Source organism: Ambystoma mexicanum, chromosome 4p (genome assembly GCF_040938575.1).
Source record: "Ambystoma mexicanum isolate Mex_15411 chromosome 4p, UKY_AmexF1_1, whole genome shotgun sequence".
NCBI lineage: Eukaryota > Metazoa > Chordata > Amphibia > Caudata > Ambystomatidae > Ambystoma > Ambystoma mexicanum.
Genome location: NC_090927.1, coordinates 270211105 through 270232334, shown reverse-complemented (window position 1 = coordinate 270232334; position 21230 = coordinate 270211105). Strand labels below are relative to the sequence as shown.

Sequence of the window (21230 nt, the reverse complement as noted above, 5' to 3'; positions counted from 1 at the left end):
TTTTTTCTCTCTGTCTACTCTGCCATCTCCTTCTTCCGCCTCTGCCAACTCTGTGGCACCTCTAACACCTCTGCAGGGCTTACCTCATGCCTGTACCCCTCCACAGAGCTGTCAAACACTCTTCTGACATCTTTCGACTCTCAAAAAACTTGATCTGGATGTCCTCGGTCTTACTGTAGCCACCATCTACAGGTCACCTGGCCAGGTCACCCTCTTCCTCTCCGAGTGGGCCAACCTCTCCTCCTCCCTCCTTGCCTCTACCTCTCAACTTCTCCTCGGAGACGACAACATCCACTTGGATGCTTCTAGCCCCTCCTGTGGACTCTTTCGCAATTTCTGTGACTCTCTGTCCCTCTATTCTTCCTTTTGGCCCGACACACTTGGCCGGGCACACCCTGGATTTTCTTATCTCGTGAGACATCCCCCTCTCCAACCCCTTCACCACTCCTCTCTCTTGGACTGACCACTTTCTTCTGTCCTCTCACCTGTCGCTCTCTGTCCCCCAAGTAAAACCGACCCCAGCACTGCCACCCACCTGCTCCGTCATCCGGCCCATGAAGCGTGTGTCAGTGGAGGCTTTCACCGCTACTTACTCTCCTCATCCTACTCCTGAGGCTGACTCACACTCTGATACAACCCTCCAACCTGCATCTCTCAATCTCTAACACTCTTGATGTCCTTGCCCCTGTAATGAGGATCCGTCTGAAGCCCACATCCAAGTGCAACTCTTGGTATGATTCTGACCTTGCCACCCTTAAACACAAGTGTATGGTCTTGAGAGGAAGTGGAGGCCATCAGGCTCATCCTCCGACAAACTGGCCTGCCGCCTGCTCCAAAGGCAATATAGAATATCTGTCCTGTCCAAAAAGAGAGCTTACATCCAAGCCTGCGTCTCTGTGGCCTCTAACAATTCGGCCGAACTTTTCAAAATCTGCAAGAGCTGGCCAATCCTGCTGCTGTCTCCACCTCTCCTGTTCCTTCACAGGCCCTTCTTTTATGGTACTGTGTTCTCATTTCATCACTAAAACTCAGGACATCCTGTCCGGTCTCTCCTCTTCCTCTGCCTCTTCCACTCCCGGCCCTTCTACGGCCATCTCTCCTCTTCCTGTCCAGGAGGAGGAGTGACCTCTGACCGGCTCATAAATTCAGAGCGCGCCCTCGAGTACTTTAAGACGAGATAGCTGCACCTTGAGGTGGATGAGGTGCGGGATTCTCTTACTCCAACATCAAACAATAAGGACAACTTCACTGGTTAGGCAAAGAGTAGTCTGTTTAATGACAAGTACAAAAAACGGGGAAACATGGAGATCAACAATGATGCGATGGCCCGTTTCGCTTCAACTCCCAACAATCTTCATTCAAACAGCAATAGTTATAGTCAAAATTCGTCATCACTGATGTGTTACACTCAAAAGTTGGCATGCAATTCTATTGGTTCTAGGAAAGTAACTTTAATATAGGTACTATATCTGTATATGGTAACGGAGTGTGAGGATTGAATAACTCTTATCGGGTCCATTACTCATTACATTACTCATGAAAAACGTCACTAAAATTATGACATCTCACTGGTTCTACTATCTATAGGACCTTACATTATTTGGCCCACTGTGATTGGGGCTGGCTACAACCCTAAGCATAAATCTCCACTTTAATTAGCAGCATGCAGAATGGTCACCCAGATGCAGTATGCCCCAAGATTCACCCTGCCTCCCTTCCATTAATCAGTACTTTCAATTAGTTGGCTGAGGATGGCCTTGAAACTGTAGCTTCTTGGCAGGAAAACTTATGGTATCTCCTGCTTTGGGTGACATCAGACGTTGGTACCCCTTCGCGCTTGGCTGGTCACGTGTTAGTACACCGTGAATCGGCTTCGTTTTCCTTCTATTTGTGCATTTAATTCTCCTTTTCAGCCGCCACCTGCCTGGGCCCCCTTATCTCGACCTTCACAGGGCAGGCTGCTCTGCTCTTAAGTTTTGATTCTCCGAAGTTACTGTCCGCCTCCCTCTCTTGGGTTGACCTCAATTTCCCAGGCACGGCCTGCTCCTTGCTGAGTTTCGATTCCACTGTCTCTCTTCTTGTTTTAGCTGGAATAAGAATCCTTGCCTGTTTGACCCTTAGTAACCTGGGTTAATTCTGCGTTTGTATAAAGTGGACTGCACTTATATAATGTGCTTCGTTGAGGTAGATATATAGTTGGCGCTTGCCGGTCTATTCTTCTACTAAGCATAGCAAGCCACACTGTTTCCTTAGCTTCTTGCGTTTCAAGCATATGTACAGGCGTTAGCTGGTTGACTACTTTCATCCCACTTTACAGTTACATTTCTTTATATTTCAACATCGTCTCTCCGTCTATGTCTGTGGTATCCTTATCCATGTTGTTTCGTCTTTGTGTGTCATCTTTTGGTTGTCGTTCTTCATCTGTACATCTGTCCGGGCCCTTGTGACGTCATCATTCGTCTTCCATTAAGGCCTTTTGAGTTTCTTCTGGGACAGTTTTTAAGTAGTCTTCATTTCGTGTCATTTACTGGTAAGGTTCTCTCAATGGATATCTTACTGTCCATGGTTGTCTGTTTATTGGTGCTTCAATAGGTAATGCTCTTCTAATTGGCACTGGGCAGAGCCCTAGTGCGGCTCTCTGCTGGTTTATTTCTCATCGTATGTCACATATCTCGGTGTGTATGTTCCTGGTACTTCAAAATGGGCAACTAGAGTACAGGCTATATTTGGGACCTCCTCTGCACTCCATTCTCCTCCTTCCCCGTTTTCACTCTCGACAGTGTTTCTAGACAAGCCCGATCTATGAAAGCCTTGTCAAAGCAGGTGCTCCTCTGCTCCTCCAGAACCATCAAGACCACATCGACACCCTTGCTCCAGCCTTGGCCGATTTCTAAAATCACTGTTTTGCCACTGGAACCTTCCCTTCCCCCCTAAAGCACTCCCTTGTGCACCCCCTCCTCAAGAAGCTCTCTGCCGATCCTTCCTCGCCGGCAAACTACCCCCAATCTATATCACTACTTTCCTGGGCAAACTCCTGAAAAAGCTGGCCATCTCCCAGCTTTTTCTCCATACTGAATCTGTTGGTTGTCTCCATGACCACCAGTGTGGCTGTAGAGCAGCCAGAAGCACAGAAACTGCTCTCCTGAACACTTGTGAAGACTTGCTCTCTAATTTCGATGCTAACCTTCTTTCTGTCCTCATTCTCCTTGATCTATCCTCTGCTTTCGATACGGTCAACCACACCATCCTGATCAATCATCTCCATGACAACCTGGCATCACGGGTCAAGCCCTAGCCTGGTTGACCTCCTTTCTCTCTGATCGACCCTCACAGGTCTAACTTGGGTCCTTTCTTTCTAACACATCCCTCTCTACATGTGGTGTTCCTTATGGTTCTAACCTCTCACCCTGGCTCTTGAACCATTACTTGGTATCTCTGGCCCACCATATCTATACCTTCTGTACTAACTTTCAGTGTTATGCAGATGACACTCATCTCTCCTTCAGGCTCCCCTCAGCCTCCTCTGCTCTCACGCTCATAACTGACTGTTTATCCGTGATTCAGGAATGGTGTGCCTCCAACGAACTCTGCCTTAATGCCAGTAAGACTGAGATCCTTCTCAGTGGGATGCATGCTCCTGCTTTTCCTCTTTCATTCTGGCCACCCAACCTGGGCCCTCTACCCGCACCTTCCTGTGAGGCAAAGAACCTTGGGGTCATCTTCGACTCCACCCGCTCCTTCATTCCTCACATTTCTGACATCTCTAAGAAGTCACACTACCAGCTGCACCTCCTCAGAGGTATTCTTCCTTCACTCACTTTCCCTCAGAAACTCACAGTCTCAATCTGCCTGCCTCTACTCTTCGCCCTTTGCAACTAATCCAGAACAGGACTGCAAGACTTGTTCTTGGTCTCAAGCCCAGGGATTGTATCTCTCCATCTCTGAAATCTCTCCATTGGCTCCCAGCGGCTGCAAGGATCAAGTTCAAACCCCTCTGCATCGTCCACAAGGCTTTCTGGGGCCAGGGACCACACTACATCCAACTCTCTCTTCCTAAGCATCTTCTCAAGCCCTCCCCTCATCCACCTCCAACTCTCGGAGGGACAGATGCTTCTCCAAGCAGAGAATGGGGGCGGGGTAGATCTCTGTCCTCAGCTGGGGCCTCCCTCTGGAACAGCCTCCCTGTCTCTCAAACTTTAGCAGGACCACCTAAAGTTCCGGAAGCAACTCAAGACCTTCCTCTTCACTTCCTCTTTCTCTCTCTCTCTCTCTGTTGCTCCTGTCTGCTGCGCTAACTGGTTACCTGGCCACCCACGGAACCTCACGGTCACCAGGCTCCTGCACTACCAGTAGCCCCTTGCACTGCCTCCAGGCCTCCCACCTACTTAGGGACTGTTTCTGCAACCCTACAGTCCCCTGCCTCCCTGCACTTACTTGAGTGAGCCAACACCCTGGCAGCACTTACCACGTTTTTGCCACTGCCCCCTCACTACTCTCCCCTGGCACTTCTCCTCTTCCCTCTCCCTCGCACTTGCATTTGAAAGATCGTTTCTTTTGTCCTCCCTCTGTCTACCCTTCCTTGTCTTGTCGTGCCTAGAAACACTTGTGTACAGGCGCGTTATGAATGACTCATCATATCATACCTTACTTTCTGTAAACTGTGTTTGTGACGAAGGAGGATGCACTCTGTTTTACTGGGATTCAAATGGAGTCTGTTGTCTTACATCCATCTCTCTACTTCAGCTAAGCTGTTTGTACTTTTAAACACCTCTACTTCTGGTTTATGAAGTACACCTGGGTGTCAAGAGCATATGACTGAAACATCAGACTTGGAACTGTATTGAACTGCTTCCTTTATCAGAAGTCATTGGAGGGAATTCAGTGCTGGAGTGATCTGGTCTTGCCATTTGAAGCATATGTTATGTTATTCAGCATTTGTACCATGCTCTCCACCACCGTAGTGGTCTTACAGTGCCTAAGCCTTGTCCGATAATTAGGTGTATTGTAGCTGATATGACAACAGTAATTATTTCCCTCAATGTGCTGGCATGACTTATTTAAAGCTGTGGTTCCGAAAGGGCCCCCTGGGGGCAGAACCTTTTCCTCTGGGAACTTGTCAAGATTGCTTACCAAAGAACTGGAATCTCCTATCGCCCCTGTTGACAAATGTATCACAGATGCATTATGGTGTACGAACATCCAGAAGGCTCTCTTGGATAAAATAGCCTTGCTACAATCTAAAATTAACGCGAAAAAATGCATGCTTCTCTCTGACCCTGATTACAAACAATATCCTAGTAAGACCTCCACCTTTGAGCCCACCTGCAAACCATTCAGTTTCTCACCCTTGTCAATCTGGGAAGTGGAAAATATCATCAGGAAACTGAAACCATCTAATTGCCAAGGTGATGCCTGCCCTGCCCCGATCATCAAAGCAGCTGCACATGACCTTGCACCATTTATCACCAACCTTATTAATGCCTCCTTCAAAACTGGAGTAGTGCCTGATAACTTAAAAGCCGCTTGGGTCATTCTTCTAATCAAAAAACCGACTCTTGACCTTGCCAACCCGTCTAACTATAGGCCTATAACAATGATACCCTTTTTATTAAAAATATTGGATAGAGCAGCTTACCTGCAAATACAGGCTTACTTAGAATCTAAAAACCTATTGGGACTGAGGCAATCCGGTTTCCGACCTAGACATGGTACGGAAACTGCCCTGATAGATCTCACCACACAAATTCAAGTACTAAAAGACAATGGTAAACTAGCACTCCTCCTACTGCTTGATCTGTCAGCAGCTTTTGATTTCGTCAATCACCAAACGCTCTGCCACCATTTGAAATCTTCAGCACATTTCTCCGACTCTGCCACTTCATGGATCAGCTCCTTCTTGGCTAATAGAACTATGAGGGTCTTCTCTTCTACCGACTCTGCTGAACCCTCCTCGGTACCCTGCGAGGTTCAGCAAGGCTCTTGTGTGTCCCCTATGCTTTATAATGTCTTTACGAAGCCCCTATTCGACATCCTTGACTATCTGGGTGTTATGTATACTAACTATGCGGATGACACCCAGATACTCATTGCTATCTCTGGAGACTATGTAACTGACAGCAAAACCCTCAACGAAATCTACTCAGTGATACAAGCATGGATGGCACAACGTGGTCTTTGTCTAAACGACAAAAAAACTGAACTGCTAATCCTTGGTACACACGCTAAACTGAAGAAACTAAACACTGCCTTCTAATCATTTACTATAGATGGTAACTCCATCACCGTCTCCAACAATACTAAAACACTTGGCATTTACCTTGACGCCACCCTATCCTTCTCCAAACAAACTAACGTGGTTGCAACATCATCCGCATACACATGTAAACTAATCACCGCCTCCAGGCCTTTCATTACCACACCTAACTGCATTACTCTTGCTAGAACTCTTGTCTGTCCAAAATTGATTATTGTAATGCCCTCTACTTAGGTACTAGCCACAAAAACATCAACAAGTTACAAGTAATTCAGAATAATGCCATCAGGGCAGCCCTCAACATCCCTAAGTCACATATCTCTGAGACTAGACGCAAACTGCGCTGGCTTCCGGTAGAGCACAGAATATCGCTCAAAACTCTTGGTCTAACACACAAAGCTAGGGCCAATCTCGCTCCAGCCTACCTTACTAACCAACTCACTTCACACACGTCCTCAAGACCACTTAGAGCGGCCCAAGTGCATACAATGTCCATACCGAGATTCAAACTCCATAACTCGGGAGGTGCTAGCTTCCCTGTACTGGCATCAAAGCTATGGAATACACTTCCTGCTTCTCTTAGATCTGAACCCTCCTTCCATTTATTCAAGCGCAACTCTAAACGTTGGCTTCAGGACATGGACACAATGACAGTCTAACCTCCTAGATCATTAGTTTTACTCTCTGCTTTACTGTATATTTTGTATTCCTATTTATTTACTTGACCATTACTGACCTTCTTGTAAATGAGGTGAGCTAGAGTCACCTGCCGTGTTCAACTGTATCTTCCTGATCTACTGTATGTAACTGTAACGTCCTGTAAACTGTAAGATAATGCGCCCGGTTGCCCACGGGCCTGGCTGCACTTTACAAGTAAAAAAATTACAAATACAAATACAAACAAAGGGAGTGTCTATGACCGGCCCAAACATCCTATTGTAAGGGGAACCCAGTCCTAGACAGTGATACACAAAGCTCTGACAGTTGCAGAAGTCACTGGAAAGCCAGTTGAATAAAAAGAGATCAAACAGGTTTTGACCATTTGCAACTGTTGTTACCAAATGCCGCTATATCAAGTCAGATATAGCTTTATACGTTTCTATCAATCTGACACCAGGCCTTGGGCAGGTACAGTTATGTAAAATTTGGAACATGATCGATGACTGTTAAGGGCAGCCCATAGCTGAAATTAATATTAATTCCAGCAGGTCGTTTGTCAGGAATGTACATTTTACTCTGCTTTTTTGCCAGGGCACATGAAACTGGCTGGTGTGTCATTAGACACATGCGTAATATACTTTTTTAGCATAGAGCATTAAGAAACTGAGACTTGATTAACAGAGCACACCTTCTGAGACAGAATTACCAGCAAATCCTGATAGCTTGGCATTGCGTAACCACACAGATGGCCTTCTGTCACACTCTGCCCGAATGAAAATCCTATGCGGGCGCAGATGCAGGTTTTACTAACAACACAGAGCTGTTGGGGGAGATGGGAATGGACTACACCCACAACTCCCTGCTATGAATGCATGAAGATGGCATGGATCCTACGTTTCTTGTATGATATGATATTATATTATTGGTTATTATAAGGTGCTTAATACCCAGAGGTTTCTAAGCGCAGACCGGGGATCGAACCTGTGGTGCTCGTGTTGTCTTGCTTCCAAGGCAAGCATGTTGCCCCTGAGCTATCCACCCAAGACAAATAGAGTCCTTTGTCACCCCAGTGAATTATGATCCAATCCTATCACAGCCTGCATCAAAAAACAACCTTCTATGTGTATGTTTTATTCATGCATATCCATTGTGCACATCCTAAAAACCTGAAAACATTTTATTTTTTTGGTACATCAATGATCCCAGCCATGATGTATCAACCAATATTGCTACTCAGTGCTCATAACAAGTGCTATAATTCGCCTGCCTCAATCATACTCACCATATTGAGCTCGGAAGCCTTTGATGCCAAGTGGACCTGCTATGAATCATCCCCCACGCCAGGGATGAATCATCCCCCACATCAGCTGATTGGTCGCTCTACTCTACTAAGCCAATTGGATTGACCGGCAGGCGAAAGCCGGCCCTTTGTCTAAGGGCCCGCTTTTCTTAAGGCCCTGTCTGTGGCTGTGCGGGCCACTGGAGCCGCATGGCCAGACACGCTGCCTCTGCGCAACACTATTGCCCAGTGCCTCCCCCTCACATCTACACGCTCAATGAGATTTTTACTGCTGTCACCTCCAACAATACCCAAGGCTGCGCTGCCCACGGGCGCCTCATGCTTCTGCAGAAAGCACACCCTTATATTCAATTTACCCGACTTCCACTGGGTGCAATACAATGCTTGATTTTGTCACACAGCCACTATATGCCTAACAACTTTAACCCCCTCAAGCATATTGAACTTGCAGACTTGCTGCTGCCTAACCGATGCTCATGACCCATAAGGGTACGCCATATATGCGCCTATGCATATCTCTTGGCTGATTACCCCCATACTGCTAGTGATCCCGCAGCCAACTCCCACAGTCTTAAGAAACGTTTAACACTCATCACCCTACATCAACTCCGAAATGATTCACACATTATGTTGCATGTCTCTGATTGTACTACTGCTAATTGACCTACTGCCTGCCACCTTGTCGCAAATACAAAACTCTTTTCTCCTATCGCCTGATACTGTAAATGCTAGTTCGCCTATTGCCCGCAACCTAATTCTGCAATTGTGAAATTGTTTTCGCCAGCTCCTGGTAGTGCAAATGTTAGTTCGCCCATTGCTCGCCACCTTCTTTGCAAATGTGAAACTTTTTTCTTCTAGTGCCTGATACTGTAAATGCTAGTTCGCCTATTGCTCACCACCTATTCTTGCAATTGTGAAACTGCTCTCGCCAGCTCCTGATAGTGCAAATGCAATTTCGCCCATTGCTCACCATCTATTTTTGCTATTGTGAAACTGCTCTTGCCAACTCCTGATAGTGTAAATGCTAGTTCGCCCACTGCTCGCCACCCATTTTTGCAATTGTGAAACTGCTCTCGACAGCTTATGATAGCGCAAATGCTAAACTGCCTCATCCCCCACAAACATGCTAGCACTCAGCTGGGCTGCACCCTCAATGTCTGGCATTGCTAATGCATGCCATATCCTGGCCATGCACCTCTACTAATCTAAAGATCTAGCGATCTGTTATCTACTCAACTCAGCCTATCAGACCATCAACAATTAGCGCCTCTCAATCAAGGTGGACCATCATGCTCTAGATTCAGCTACTAACTTAACCAAACACTTGACTCCGGAGTCACCTGACTACTCATTCACTGGTCCTGACTGACTGACTTATGATAGCACTAGGTCACCTCTAATTTATATCAAGCCACCCTGACAGATTATATCAATTTCCTTAGCTCACGCCCACATCGTCATAGGCTTGACAAGTCATGCACCTGTATACCGCATCTATTAGGAGTATACTGCTTGCACCCAGTGCCCTGCTCTTGTTCACAATGCTACAACACGCCTTAGCAGTTACTGCCAAATCTGAGATGCACGACACCCTACCGGCTGCCAATATCCCATCCTCCAGGCCTAACAAACCTAGAATCTCACTATGTCTACCACACTATCATCTTCTGATACTATAATACCTACTAAATTCCTACCACCTCTGCTAGAGTTTACTAAACACAATACCACTGTAAGGACACAACAGTAAGTAACACCTGCCCACTCACACCTCTCCAATGGATCCGGCTATATGCCTTGTGACCTACACCCAACCAACCTTGCCCTTCTAAAACTAGGAACCTTAGGCTTGGATCAAGATTTAAAAAACCCTACCTACCACCATCCATTTGCAGAACTAATACTAGCAACAAGCCCAAGCCCATGAGCAGTAAAAAGATCAAATTAGACTACAGCAAAGATAACAGTGACCTGACCCCACCGACTAGCACCACCCTACCCACAAGTATTCCTGACAATAACACCCCACTCATCAAGGGTGCCCTTATAAACGCAAGATCCTTGACAGCTCATGCACTAGGCATTGCCGACCTAATAGTCTGGAACAAGCTTGACTTCTTAGCTATAACCGAGACTTGGCTTTATGCAGCAGCACGTTCAGTTTTCTCACTAGCCATACCGGACAACTATACTATCCTCAGATTAGACAGAGAAACCTACAGAGGTGGTGGAGTCGCCTTTATTGCCAAAAACCAGCTTGGCCTAAGGGCTCTGCTTAATCAGTCATTCCCTTCTGGAGAACTCCTGACCATTAAAATAGCAGTTACGGCTTCACGCACAGTAACTATCCACCTCATGTATAGACCGCCAGGCCCAATATCTACCTTCGAGGAAGATATCCCACATCTCCTCTCTGCGAACACCAAACCTGGATCCCAAATCATAATGCTGGGAGACCTTAATCTGGGCCTCAACTATTTGAATTATGTCAACGCCACAGCCCTTGCCAACACTATCAATGAACTAGATTTCTCTCACTGCATTACAAAGCCTACGCACAGTAAAGGGAGAACACTAGATTGAATTACCAACCTCAATTGTGACACCAATATTCTATCCAATGTACCTTGCGCCTGGTCTGACCACCATATCATATCCTTTACCATACAGGACGGTATCGGATGGAACCATTGCAATTCACCTGCTCCACCAGCTCTCACCAGAAATGACCAAAATATTACAGTAGAGAAATCACTTCCCTTTCAGCAACCTATTATTAACTACCGTAACTTCAATACAGACCCTTCGTCACTAGTAGAGCTATAAAGCCAAACGTTACATCAAACCATCCATACAGTAGCGCCATTAAAAATGCGAAAAGTAAAGTCATGCGCTCACCTTAACTCCTGGTTCACCCCTAAACTCAAAGCCTTATGCAACGAAAAAAGAAGTGCTGAAACAATATGGAAAAATCACCCTACTGTGCCAAATAAAGAATAATTTGCAAAAATCTGCTAATAGATACAAAACCTCAATTTTCCAAACTAAAAGGGACACCTACAATTACAGGATCAATAAAGCTAACTCAGGCACGAAAGAACTATTCATCATCCTTAGAGAATTAGAATTTCCTATACCACCACCAGAAACATGCACCAAAGACAAGACCTGGTGCTCAAACACACAAAAAACGCTGCTTGACAAAATAGTGCTATTACAAGCAAAAATTGAAACAAAAAAACGGATTCTCATTTCTGACTCACATCCACAGGAATCTCAGGTTTCCACCTCAAAACCTTATAACGTATTTAAGTCCGCCCGGTCACCATCAGAGAAGTTGAGGACATAATAACTAGTCTGAAACCATCAAGATGCCTAGGCGACAACTGTCCCATAACCATCATCAAAGAGGCAGCGAGGGATCTCGCACCTTTCATCACCACCTTAATAAACGCTTGCTTTGAAACTAGCACGATCTCAACCAACCTAAATGATGCTTGGGTCCTCACGCCATTAAAAAAACATAGCCTTGATCCCAGCATTCCCACTAACTACAGAGCAATAACTACTGTACCGTTCCTACTGAAAATTCTAGATAGGACAGCATACTTGCAAATACAGGAACATCTTGAATCTAACAATCTCCTCGGCCTACAACAATCAGGCTTCAGCCTGAGACACAGCGCCAAATTAGCCTTGATAGACTTAAAAACCCAGATGGACGACCTAAAGATAAAGGCAACTTAGCCCTCCTTCTCTTACTAGAGCTATTGGCCGCATTCGACTTAGTCAATCATAAAGTCCTTTGCAAACACCTCTCGTCAGCAGCCCATTTCTCTGCTAAACCCTCCTCCTGGATTTAATCCTTCCTGGACAACAGAACCATGAGGGTATTTGCACCGACTGCATCGGCTGAGCCCCCACCAATCACGTGCGGAGTACCACAGGGCTCATGCGTATCCCCGATGCTCTACAACATATTTACTGAGCCCCTTTTTGATAACCTCGACAATTTGGGTGTCACCTACACTAAGTATACAGATGACACCCAAATCCTCATCCCCATTACAGGCGACTACGACACTAACTTGAAAATGCTCAATACAATCTAACTTATCATTCAAGCATGGATGGCGACACACAGCCTCTGTCTTAAGGATGACAAGACTGAGTTACTTCACATCGGATCCCAGACCAGCTTAAACAAACTAGACAGCCAGTTCAAATCATTCAACATAGATGGCAACAACATAAATGTCTGTAAGGAAGTGAAAACACTGGGAATCTTTCTTGACACATCATTGACTCTGTCCAGACAAGTCAACACTACAGCCTCCGCTAAAGCATATACCTGCAAACTAATTAATGCTTGTAGGCCATGCCTGTTGACAGCAAGTTGCACTTCCTTGGCAAGAGCACTTATACTATCTAAATTAGACTGTTATAATGCCTTGTATCTAGGGACTAATTAGCGAAATCCAAAAAAACTGCACATCCTTCAAGGAAAATGCACTAAGCACTGCGTTTAACATCCCAAGAACCCACCATATATCGGCAACAAGATGCATTGTCCATTGGCTGTTAGTCAAAGACAGTATCGCTTTCAAAACTTTAGTACTCACGCATAAATGCCTCCCCAATTCAGCTCCCAAATACCTGGCATGTAAATTCACAAGAAACCATTCTGACCGACCCACCAGGTCACCACACTTAAACTGCCCCAAGGTTCCTAGGTTCAAGCTACAGAAAGCAGGGGGCAGCAGCTTTCCTGTACTAGCGGCGAAATTAAGGAACTCCTTGCCTGCTGCCTTAAGAGCAGAACCGTCATACTTCTGCTTCAGGAAAAATGTAAAAACGTGGCTCCTTACACGGGAGACACCATAATGCCTTGCTCATCCTGATTCACCTGTACATGTCCGTGACACTATAATTGTCTCGCTTATCTTGTTATCTGTATATGTCTGCTATGCACTTGTAACAACCTCCTTGTACAGTTTCTTACCTCTCTGTCATGCAATTGTAATGTGTAATCTATGTAACGCACCCAGATACCTGAGGGTTAGGTGGGCTTTATAAATAAATAAAATTCAAATACAAATACCTAAAAATATGATTTGAACCTCTGACTTCATATTATGCATAGATTAACAGAGTTTCTGTGTTAGCATGTTACGCTATCTTAGACATACACGAGGTTACATTTATCTCAAGCTGGAAGTTTCCAAGAAAACAAAATCTAAATCTGCTTTCATGAATTACCATAGTGAAAACAGATGTAATGAATAATGGGTGCTATGCTGAGTCCTCAAATTACACTTGGGTTGTGAATGAAAATATGACAGATGTGCTGGCCGTTTAGAGTGCATACATGTCAGATGCCTCTAATTCAGATAATAGTTTTCATGTATTTTTAAATGGGGTTCCTCCTTGATCCAATTAGTCCCACTGCAGTAGTGTAAGAGTACTCAATGCTACCTTAGGAAATATTGTTGATCCCTGTACTAAATGGCCACAGGCCAACAAGTAGAAAGAAAGTTGGCCTTTTCTTTAAAATGTGCACTACGCAAATTGCTATGCTAAAGCACATAGTCTGAACTAATACAAAGTGAATGACCAGCATACTTCAGCGGACCTGCTTCAAACTCCTTTCTCAGCAACATTTTGATGGAGCGGTTCAGAGAGTTTTGGGAGGTTTATGAACTGTACGTGTCAAATAAAATACATATAACAGAAGATAAGCATTTATTAAATGTAACTGCAAGTTGAGCTAAAGTAATAGTGTATGATTACAGCCTATTACCCCTGTGATTCTCACATACAGCCAACGAGGGCAACAGCAATAGTAGAATCATTCGAAAGTCAAGACAAGGGCACAGTCTACAAAGCAATCTTAATTTTGGTGGATAAATAAGTGGGTCAGGAAGAAGGTGAATTCAGTGAGAAGGCGTAAAGAGAGGGAAAGGCTGCTAATAGTAGAAGCTTGTATAAGGCAAAACATGCATTGCTGAGTGGATGAGTGTCTTAATATCATTGGCCACACATGTATTTGTACTTATAGAGAAACAACAATGCCCAGCCACACACAATGATTAATTAGAACTTCTTCTGGTCATTTTCCAGATCGTAGCAAAGAAATATCGCAACTACGAGATCCCGACAGAAATGACCGGGGTATGGCGGTACCTGAAGAACGCCTACGCCAGGGACGAGTTCACCAATACCTGCGCAGCTGACAAAGAAACAGAGATGGCATACGCAGATGTGGCCAAGAGGCTCTCCAAATCATAACCAGCACTGTCAAGCTCCAATATTACTGAAGTATTCTCCCACACAGACTGCTCTCCTGGATGCCTTAGGATACAGCGTTCTTACCAGCCCGATTGTAAAGCTGGTATCACCATCGTTTGAGTTGTAAAGAATAATTTGCTTTCAGTGAATGCATGTGACACACCTGCCTCCATGTTAAGTCAACTGGAGTCAGAATGTATGACAAACTGTCATTTTAACGTGAACAGCTCACCCAAGCATCAGCAGTGAAATCCCTTGATGTATACTACTGTTTAGAATCTTGTTATATTAGACAAGTTCTTCTATTAATGTCATAGAAGTTTTAGAAATGGGGTGGCCCAAATGTCTCTATTTTCAAATTCCGAATTTTACATTGATCAAGACTACTCAGAAACTGGGGTTGAGGGGCTGTTGTGTTGGTGACCTCCATTGGCTTGTGGCAGCCTTGTTCTAGATACGCAGAGCTATCACATGGGCCATACGCTTCTGCAATTATGCATAATGGCTGAGGGCCTTAAAGGATGAAGAGAAAACAGAAAGTGACATGGAAGGTATCACAAGAAACCAGGACATCCTGGCTGGAGGCGAGCTATGCTCCTATCATTAGCACCAGAGTGGCAGGCGGATTAAAGCAGTTTCACCAATTCATACACTTTCATGAAAATGTATCCATCGTGCTTTTCACCATGGACCGGCTCATCAGGACACCGTTAAACTTATAAACATTTTATAGGGATGTGCAAGGTACAAAGTATTACAATCTGCATGCGCAAGCATTACAGTGAACAAATGCAGTGCACGCCCAAACCTCATGCCATGCTGGGGCTCTTGAATATGGTCTGTGTCACTGGTGCTGCTGTAGACACAGCACTGGCACAGCTTTTTTGGCCAGAATTCCCATCAAATGTATAATCCTAATACCAAGTCGAAATTCTACACGGGAGAGTTCCCAAACTACGATCCTCGTACCTCACTGGGTATTAGGACCCATGGATTTTCCACAGTAATATGAGCTTACTATCCTTGGACATTTATGGGAAGGCTTAAACAGCGCATGCTATTCATTCGAATTGGCCTTGAAAACGACCCATAGGTCGAAACACGTGTCGGCTGTATTGACAAAATTATCTTCTTGAACATCTACGCTGAAGTGTGGACATTGATTTGTGGAATTTATTTGTGGACAGTTTGCAGTGTTTCAATCAATCAACCAGTAACAAGTGGATAGTGATTAATGGATAACACTTGTGAAATAGCTGCCCTGATACACTCATATTGCTGCGATATGTATAAATGGTCTCGGCGCAGGCCAGCACTTCCATTCCAAGTTCAATTTAAGGGTGTTTGTTCAAGGGAACACCGCGTGCTGTAAACTAGCGGCCAGCAGACAAGGTGTTTGTAACTCACAGGACTAGCGCACACTGCACAGTTACTCCTTGAAATCCAATATTCTTATTTCCTGTAAGGTCATGAATGCTTCACTTGGCCAGTGAGTTATCGTCAAACTACAGTGATGTGGAAAACTGATCCTGATTTTTGTTTGAAAATAGTGCAGTTGCCAAAAACTCACTCACTGCGCATGTTATTGGAAGTGGTACACCTCCAGAATTGCAAACCTGCATGTTAGACATCAAGGTCATCCGAACACTGCAGGAGTGGGTGAAATATTTGTGCCCTTCCTGACAATTCAGTGTTTGGTTCAACTGCAAGAAAAAGAGGCCATTTTGGAAGCAGGCCTCGAAAAGGCAGCAAAGTACACCCAGTAAGACATTTATAGAGTTGCACCCTATAAAAACCACTTTAAATCCAGACCTAGTATTGAAGCCTCGAATTGGGGGCTTCTTAGTAATACACTTTGGAAAGGTTGTTAAATACTTTGCCGCAAAAGTATGAGCCGCAGAATCTATGTATAACTCATTTGCACATATGTCGACAGACGTCTTCATTAGGAAGGACCTTCGCCCAGTTTCTGGGAGGGTGCATGATACATTGCGCATCGGCAAACACAAGTTAGACATGCACAAATGCAGTTTGCAATGTGCAGTTGCATTAGCAACAGCCCAAATAAAAGGCTAATGTATTTATACTACAACTCTTGCCATTGAGCATGCGCAAACGCTGTTTGAGCTGGACAAAAAGCATTTGCACACATGCCCAATGTACGGTAATCCCACCCTGCATGATGTCTGATATCTTTTTATGAAAAACCTGTATCCAAATCCGTGCAATAGGCTGATATACCAATCAGAGATTAGGACTGGGGTTGCATATGCTAATTAGACCGAACCGCTGGAAAGCGATTGTGGGTTACCATTCGGGAGCAGGAAGGCACAGTCCCCCAAGTGCAGACCGGGATTCCGCTTCTCACCCATCTTCTGTAAACGTAAGGGTGATCACCCCACCTCTGCTAATGATTGTTGAGTGCAGGTGGTGGAAAAAGGCAGCAAGACCTTGAGCATTTTGCTTTACGTATGAACATGGTTGTAGAAGTGCCATTTGCAGTTTGGAGCTGGTAACGGCGACCCATCAAGGACTAAATGCATTCTAGATCATTGCGAGCTGTATGCTGCACTTTAGGAAACTGCCTCTGCCCACTAGGCATACTTTAAAAAGAATCATTGATGCCAATGTTGCAAAACATCTAGAAAGACGCTGCAAACCCTCTGCAAATACACTTGAACGTCACAATCCTCAAGACTCCTCTGAGCACAGCATGAGCTACCCGAAATCTTTGGAAGAAGTAGACAGGCTAAGTTTCTAGCAACAAACCCTTCCAATATAGTGGTGCTTTATATGTTTAATCGGTGGTCTTTTGAAAAGTGAAAAATCACTCTTTAAAGGAACGTCCCTTTGGTCAGACATAAAGCAAAGCTATCTTTTAACCTTTATCAATGGTTTTTCCCCAAACTCCAGTGGGAGAGCAGCAGGTGTGGGCATTCAAAGACACCTGATAATATTATATAGATGAAGACAGGCACATCTTGTTTTTGCCTGCTTTTCCCAATACCATGGCCTCAAATTCGTCCCCACCATGGCCATTGAACAACACCCACATGTTCACTAATTAAAGATATGTTCTGACCACTTAATTTAGTAATTCTTTGGTCACTTTACGTCTGTACATTTTTACCCTTCCTTCTAACAACGTGGATACTCCAGCTGTTGAAACTTTCATTGGTCTAACTACAAATATTCTGTTAATTCATCATTCTGAGAGCTCTTTCCAGGTGTTGATGGCCATCAGCCCAGGTTAATGGAACATTTAATGAGGGCAGTTTCCCACCTGGCAATGGCGCATGGATGGGAGGCATTGTTGCTGTCAGGAAATTCCACCCAATGAGGGTAGAATGTTCTATTTTAAATAAGAAAGACAAAGGAGAAACATTGGAACGTTGGGACAGAAGACTTATACAAGGCATTACTGCCTGCTAACATGGCATTGTCTGCAGCAGAGCTGTCAACATTCTTATGTTCTAATCTTCTATAATATGGCGTCAATCCCCCATTCCAGTGCCTGTAATGGGGGATAACGGCCTGGCAGCACACGTTATCGGGCAGAGCTAAGCCCCATATGGTTGGGGGGAAGATGGCAGTGGGGGAGAGCTGGGCCGTCAGGCGGCATGGAACGCGGGCGCGTACCGGGGGTTCAAGTCTGCGTTCCTAGCCATCTGATTGGCTGCCCCGCCCAACAGGGTGCTAATTTGTATGACGTGAGCTACAACCAGTTCTTAATCACACTGAGCTTGCAATATGAATAGTTTACCTGGCAACATTTGCTAGAAGCTAAAAAGCCTGCACAAAAGCCATCTACTGTAACAAAAAGGGACAACAGCAAACACATCAAGAGATCATTGCAAGGCCAAACAAGCAGAGAACGGAGACATGTGATAGAACGGAGACAATGATGTGTCCCCTTACTAAAAGAGCATAACTATAAGAGTAGCTCACTGAAGCTTAGTTTTATAAACCTGAATATATGTTTTCCCTTTAACATTGTTCTGAATCTCACACCTAACCAGTCTGAAACCTGCAGCTCTCCAGATGTTGAGGACTTCCACTCCAATGATCCATCTCCAGTGACTATATTCAATAGAGCTGATGGTAGTTGGGAGTCCAAAACATTTGGAGAGACGAAGGTTGCAGATCCCTCAGAGCACTTTTGGGGAAGTAGCTATAGAATGTAATCAAATGTTATTCCAATTACCCTTCTGCAGTGTCCGTGACTGTGTAAAGTGCCTAACTATTTTTTTTTTTAAATGTGTGTGCCTTCATGTGCTAAGCACCCCGGAGCATTTCTCAGTTGACGTGAATGTTTTTTTTCTAAAGAGACACAGCACAAGTATTTTCAGAACGCTGTATATGTTGGAGTGCTATGTTGTTCTTCATTAATATAAAGGAAATATTTCTCATGGTAATACAGGCAGGTGTAGGTGCTGCTCGTCTGCTTAGACCAGGCGTCTAGAGCCTTTGGCTCTCCAGATGGTTCGGACTTCAATTTGTATGTTATCTGGCTATTGACTATGATGGTTAGGAATGATGGGAGTTGTAGTCCAAAACATTTGTAGAACCAAATGTTGCAGACCCCTGGCTTAGAATATAGTTACATTGTAGATCCAGTTCCAATTAGACACTAGCACAAATGAAAAAAAGACTTGCATTGCTACAAATTGCCACCAAATGTTACCATTACAGCATGGACGATCTGCGCACGTAGGTAATGGGATGTCATGTTTTCTTAGTCTACCCGTATTGTTATTTAAACAAAACCTTTTGGGACATTATGGGAACCATTACATGGCTGTAACGAATGCTGTGTCTCATATGTCATTACATGAGCTTTAGCTTTAATGTATTTTAGCAGGGCTGAATAGGCTGCAGGAAAACAAGATGACTGCTGGATTTGAGGACCTTATCGTTGTCAAGGCTGTTTGGAGGGCTTAGTTCCCCCAGCAGGGACACCAAAATGGCCTTAGAGTGGTCCTGCAAGAATCAAATAGTGTTCAGTCGCCAAGGAAGGGTACATGTTTCTATGGGCAGGGGAAACACAAACCTCTATGGGCAGGGGAATGACATTTGAACCTCGCCAATGATCCACACTATGGCCCTCATTAAGAGTAAGCCGGTCCGGATAAAAATTCAGTTAATAATGCGGGTACTACCGGCTCTGGCATTTTTTCCAGACCGGCTCACTCCGAGTTTGCCAGTAGGGGGCGTGAACTACTGGCAGGCCTGACCTGCTGGGAGTTCATGCCCCGACAGGCAGAGTATTGCCCCTATCACCGACGCCGGTACTAGCAGTGCCGATGATAAGGGCAAACCCATTCCATGGAGTTCAATGGGACTCCATGGAATAGGAACTTACCACTGTTGCCGGCACCCATAATATTCCAGTAACACCAGGATATTGGGTGCCTGTAATGGTAAGGTGAGTTTGCCGGTAACCGGTGGTAGCACTCGCGGATGTACCGGCAAACACGTGATGAGGGCCTATGCCTTAGATAACATGCATGGAGGTGGGGTAGTCTGGAGGCAGGTTTCCAGGGCAACAAGAGGGAGCACGTTCTTAAGCAGCAAACATATTTCTAATGCCTCAAAGGTAGTCCACCCTTCAAGTTCTTCACCACACAACCTGCATGATCACACTTAGTTGATACAGTAAGTTTCCCTTATTTAAAGAAAACTGGAATTAAATAATATATTTAACAAAAATGAAAACATATAATTTATTTTTTTGATTTGTGCGATCTACTTTCTCTGTGTTTTGTTTCTGATGGCTCTGAAAGCTTGTACTTACTAATGCTGTATAAATTATTTTCTAAGATATCATGCTTTCTGTTGTGATTATTCTGGAATGCTGTGGATCACTGCCCGGGTATATGTTCGCCAGAAGATTATTTTTCTAACAGGTCGGTTGAGACTGCACTTTTCAATTGATTTTGTGTTGTTGTTTTTGCTGCAAGCTTCTGAGTAGGACCATCTTGTTAGTTGACTCTGGAATGTCCACACCGGAGGATTTAGTGAAGGGTTGACACTAAGCATATTGTACCCTGTGCTTTTTTGGCTGTGGGTGCTGCGAGAACCTGGTCTTCCATGTCCTGTGCAATTTGCTGAGCTTGCTGGCAACGTGGACGGTCACATCCTTGAAGGTTGGAGTGTCAAACTTGCATGTTGCACATATCAGCATAACTTTGTGCTAGTTGAACTTTCTAAGACTAAGTTAATGGAGGTTAAACTTGATTTGGCAAAGTCAACAGTTTTGGTTTTCTTTTTTATAGGCACCATACATGCAGTTGTCAGGTCGTACCATCATACGCCCAGGTACCTTTTGTCAGGTATTGATATCATATGTCCATGTGCTTGTATTATCACCATCAAATGTTCAGGTTCATGCACCCTCGCTAGGTGCTGCCATTAAATGCGCAGGTACTTTCACTACTAGCATGTATTGCCATCAAATGCTCAGGTACTGACAACATGTGTTGTCATAAACAGCACTAGTGATTGACAACGCCCCCAGTATTGCTATTACCATCCATTGCCGAGGCACTGACTCCCACCAATGCCAGGTGTTGCCATCAACTGCCCATTTACACATATCATTGGCACAGATTGCAATCAAAGGTCTACAGGTACTCGCCCTATTGCCAGGGATTGTTCTCAACGTGTGAGGTATGCCTCCTACAAACGGCTGCAAATGTGCAGGCTCTTCCACTCTTTTCATGCTGGTGA

General features: G+C 44.7%; 1 protein-coding gene across 2 annotated transcripts in view; it reads left to right on the top strand.

The window, feature by feature from the left end:
• CLIC5 (chloride intracellular channel 5) overlaps positions 1-20324 on the top strand; it is a 971906-nt gene extending 951582 nt beyond the window's left edge. For both annotated transcript variants that reach the window (XM_069605797.1, XM_069605798.1), the window contains exon 6: positions 14334-20324. In XM_069605797.1, the coding sequence (XP_069461898.1) occupies positions 14334-14501 (168 nt within the window). In that variant the 3' untranslated portion in view covers positions 14502-20324. The remainder of the gene's footprint in view (positions 1-14333) is intronic.
• Positions 20325-21230: the final 906 nt, after the last annotated feature.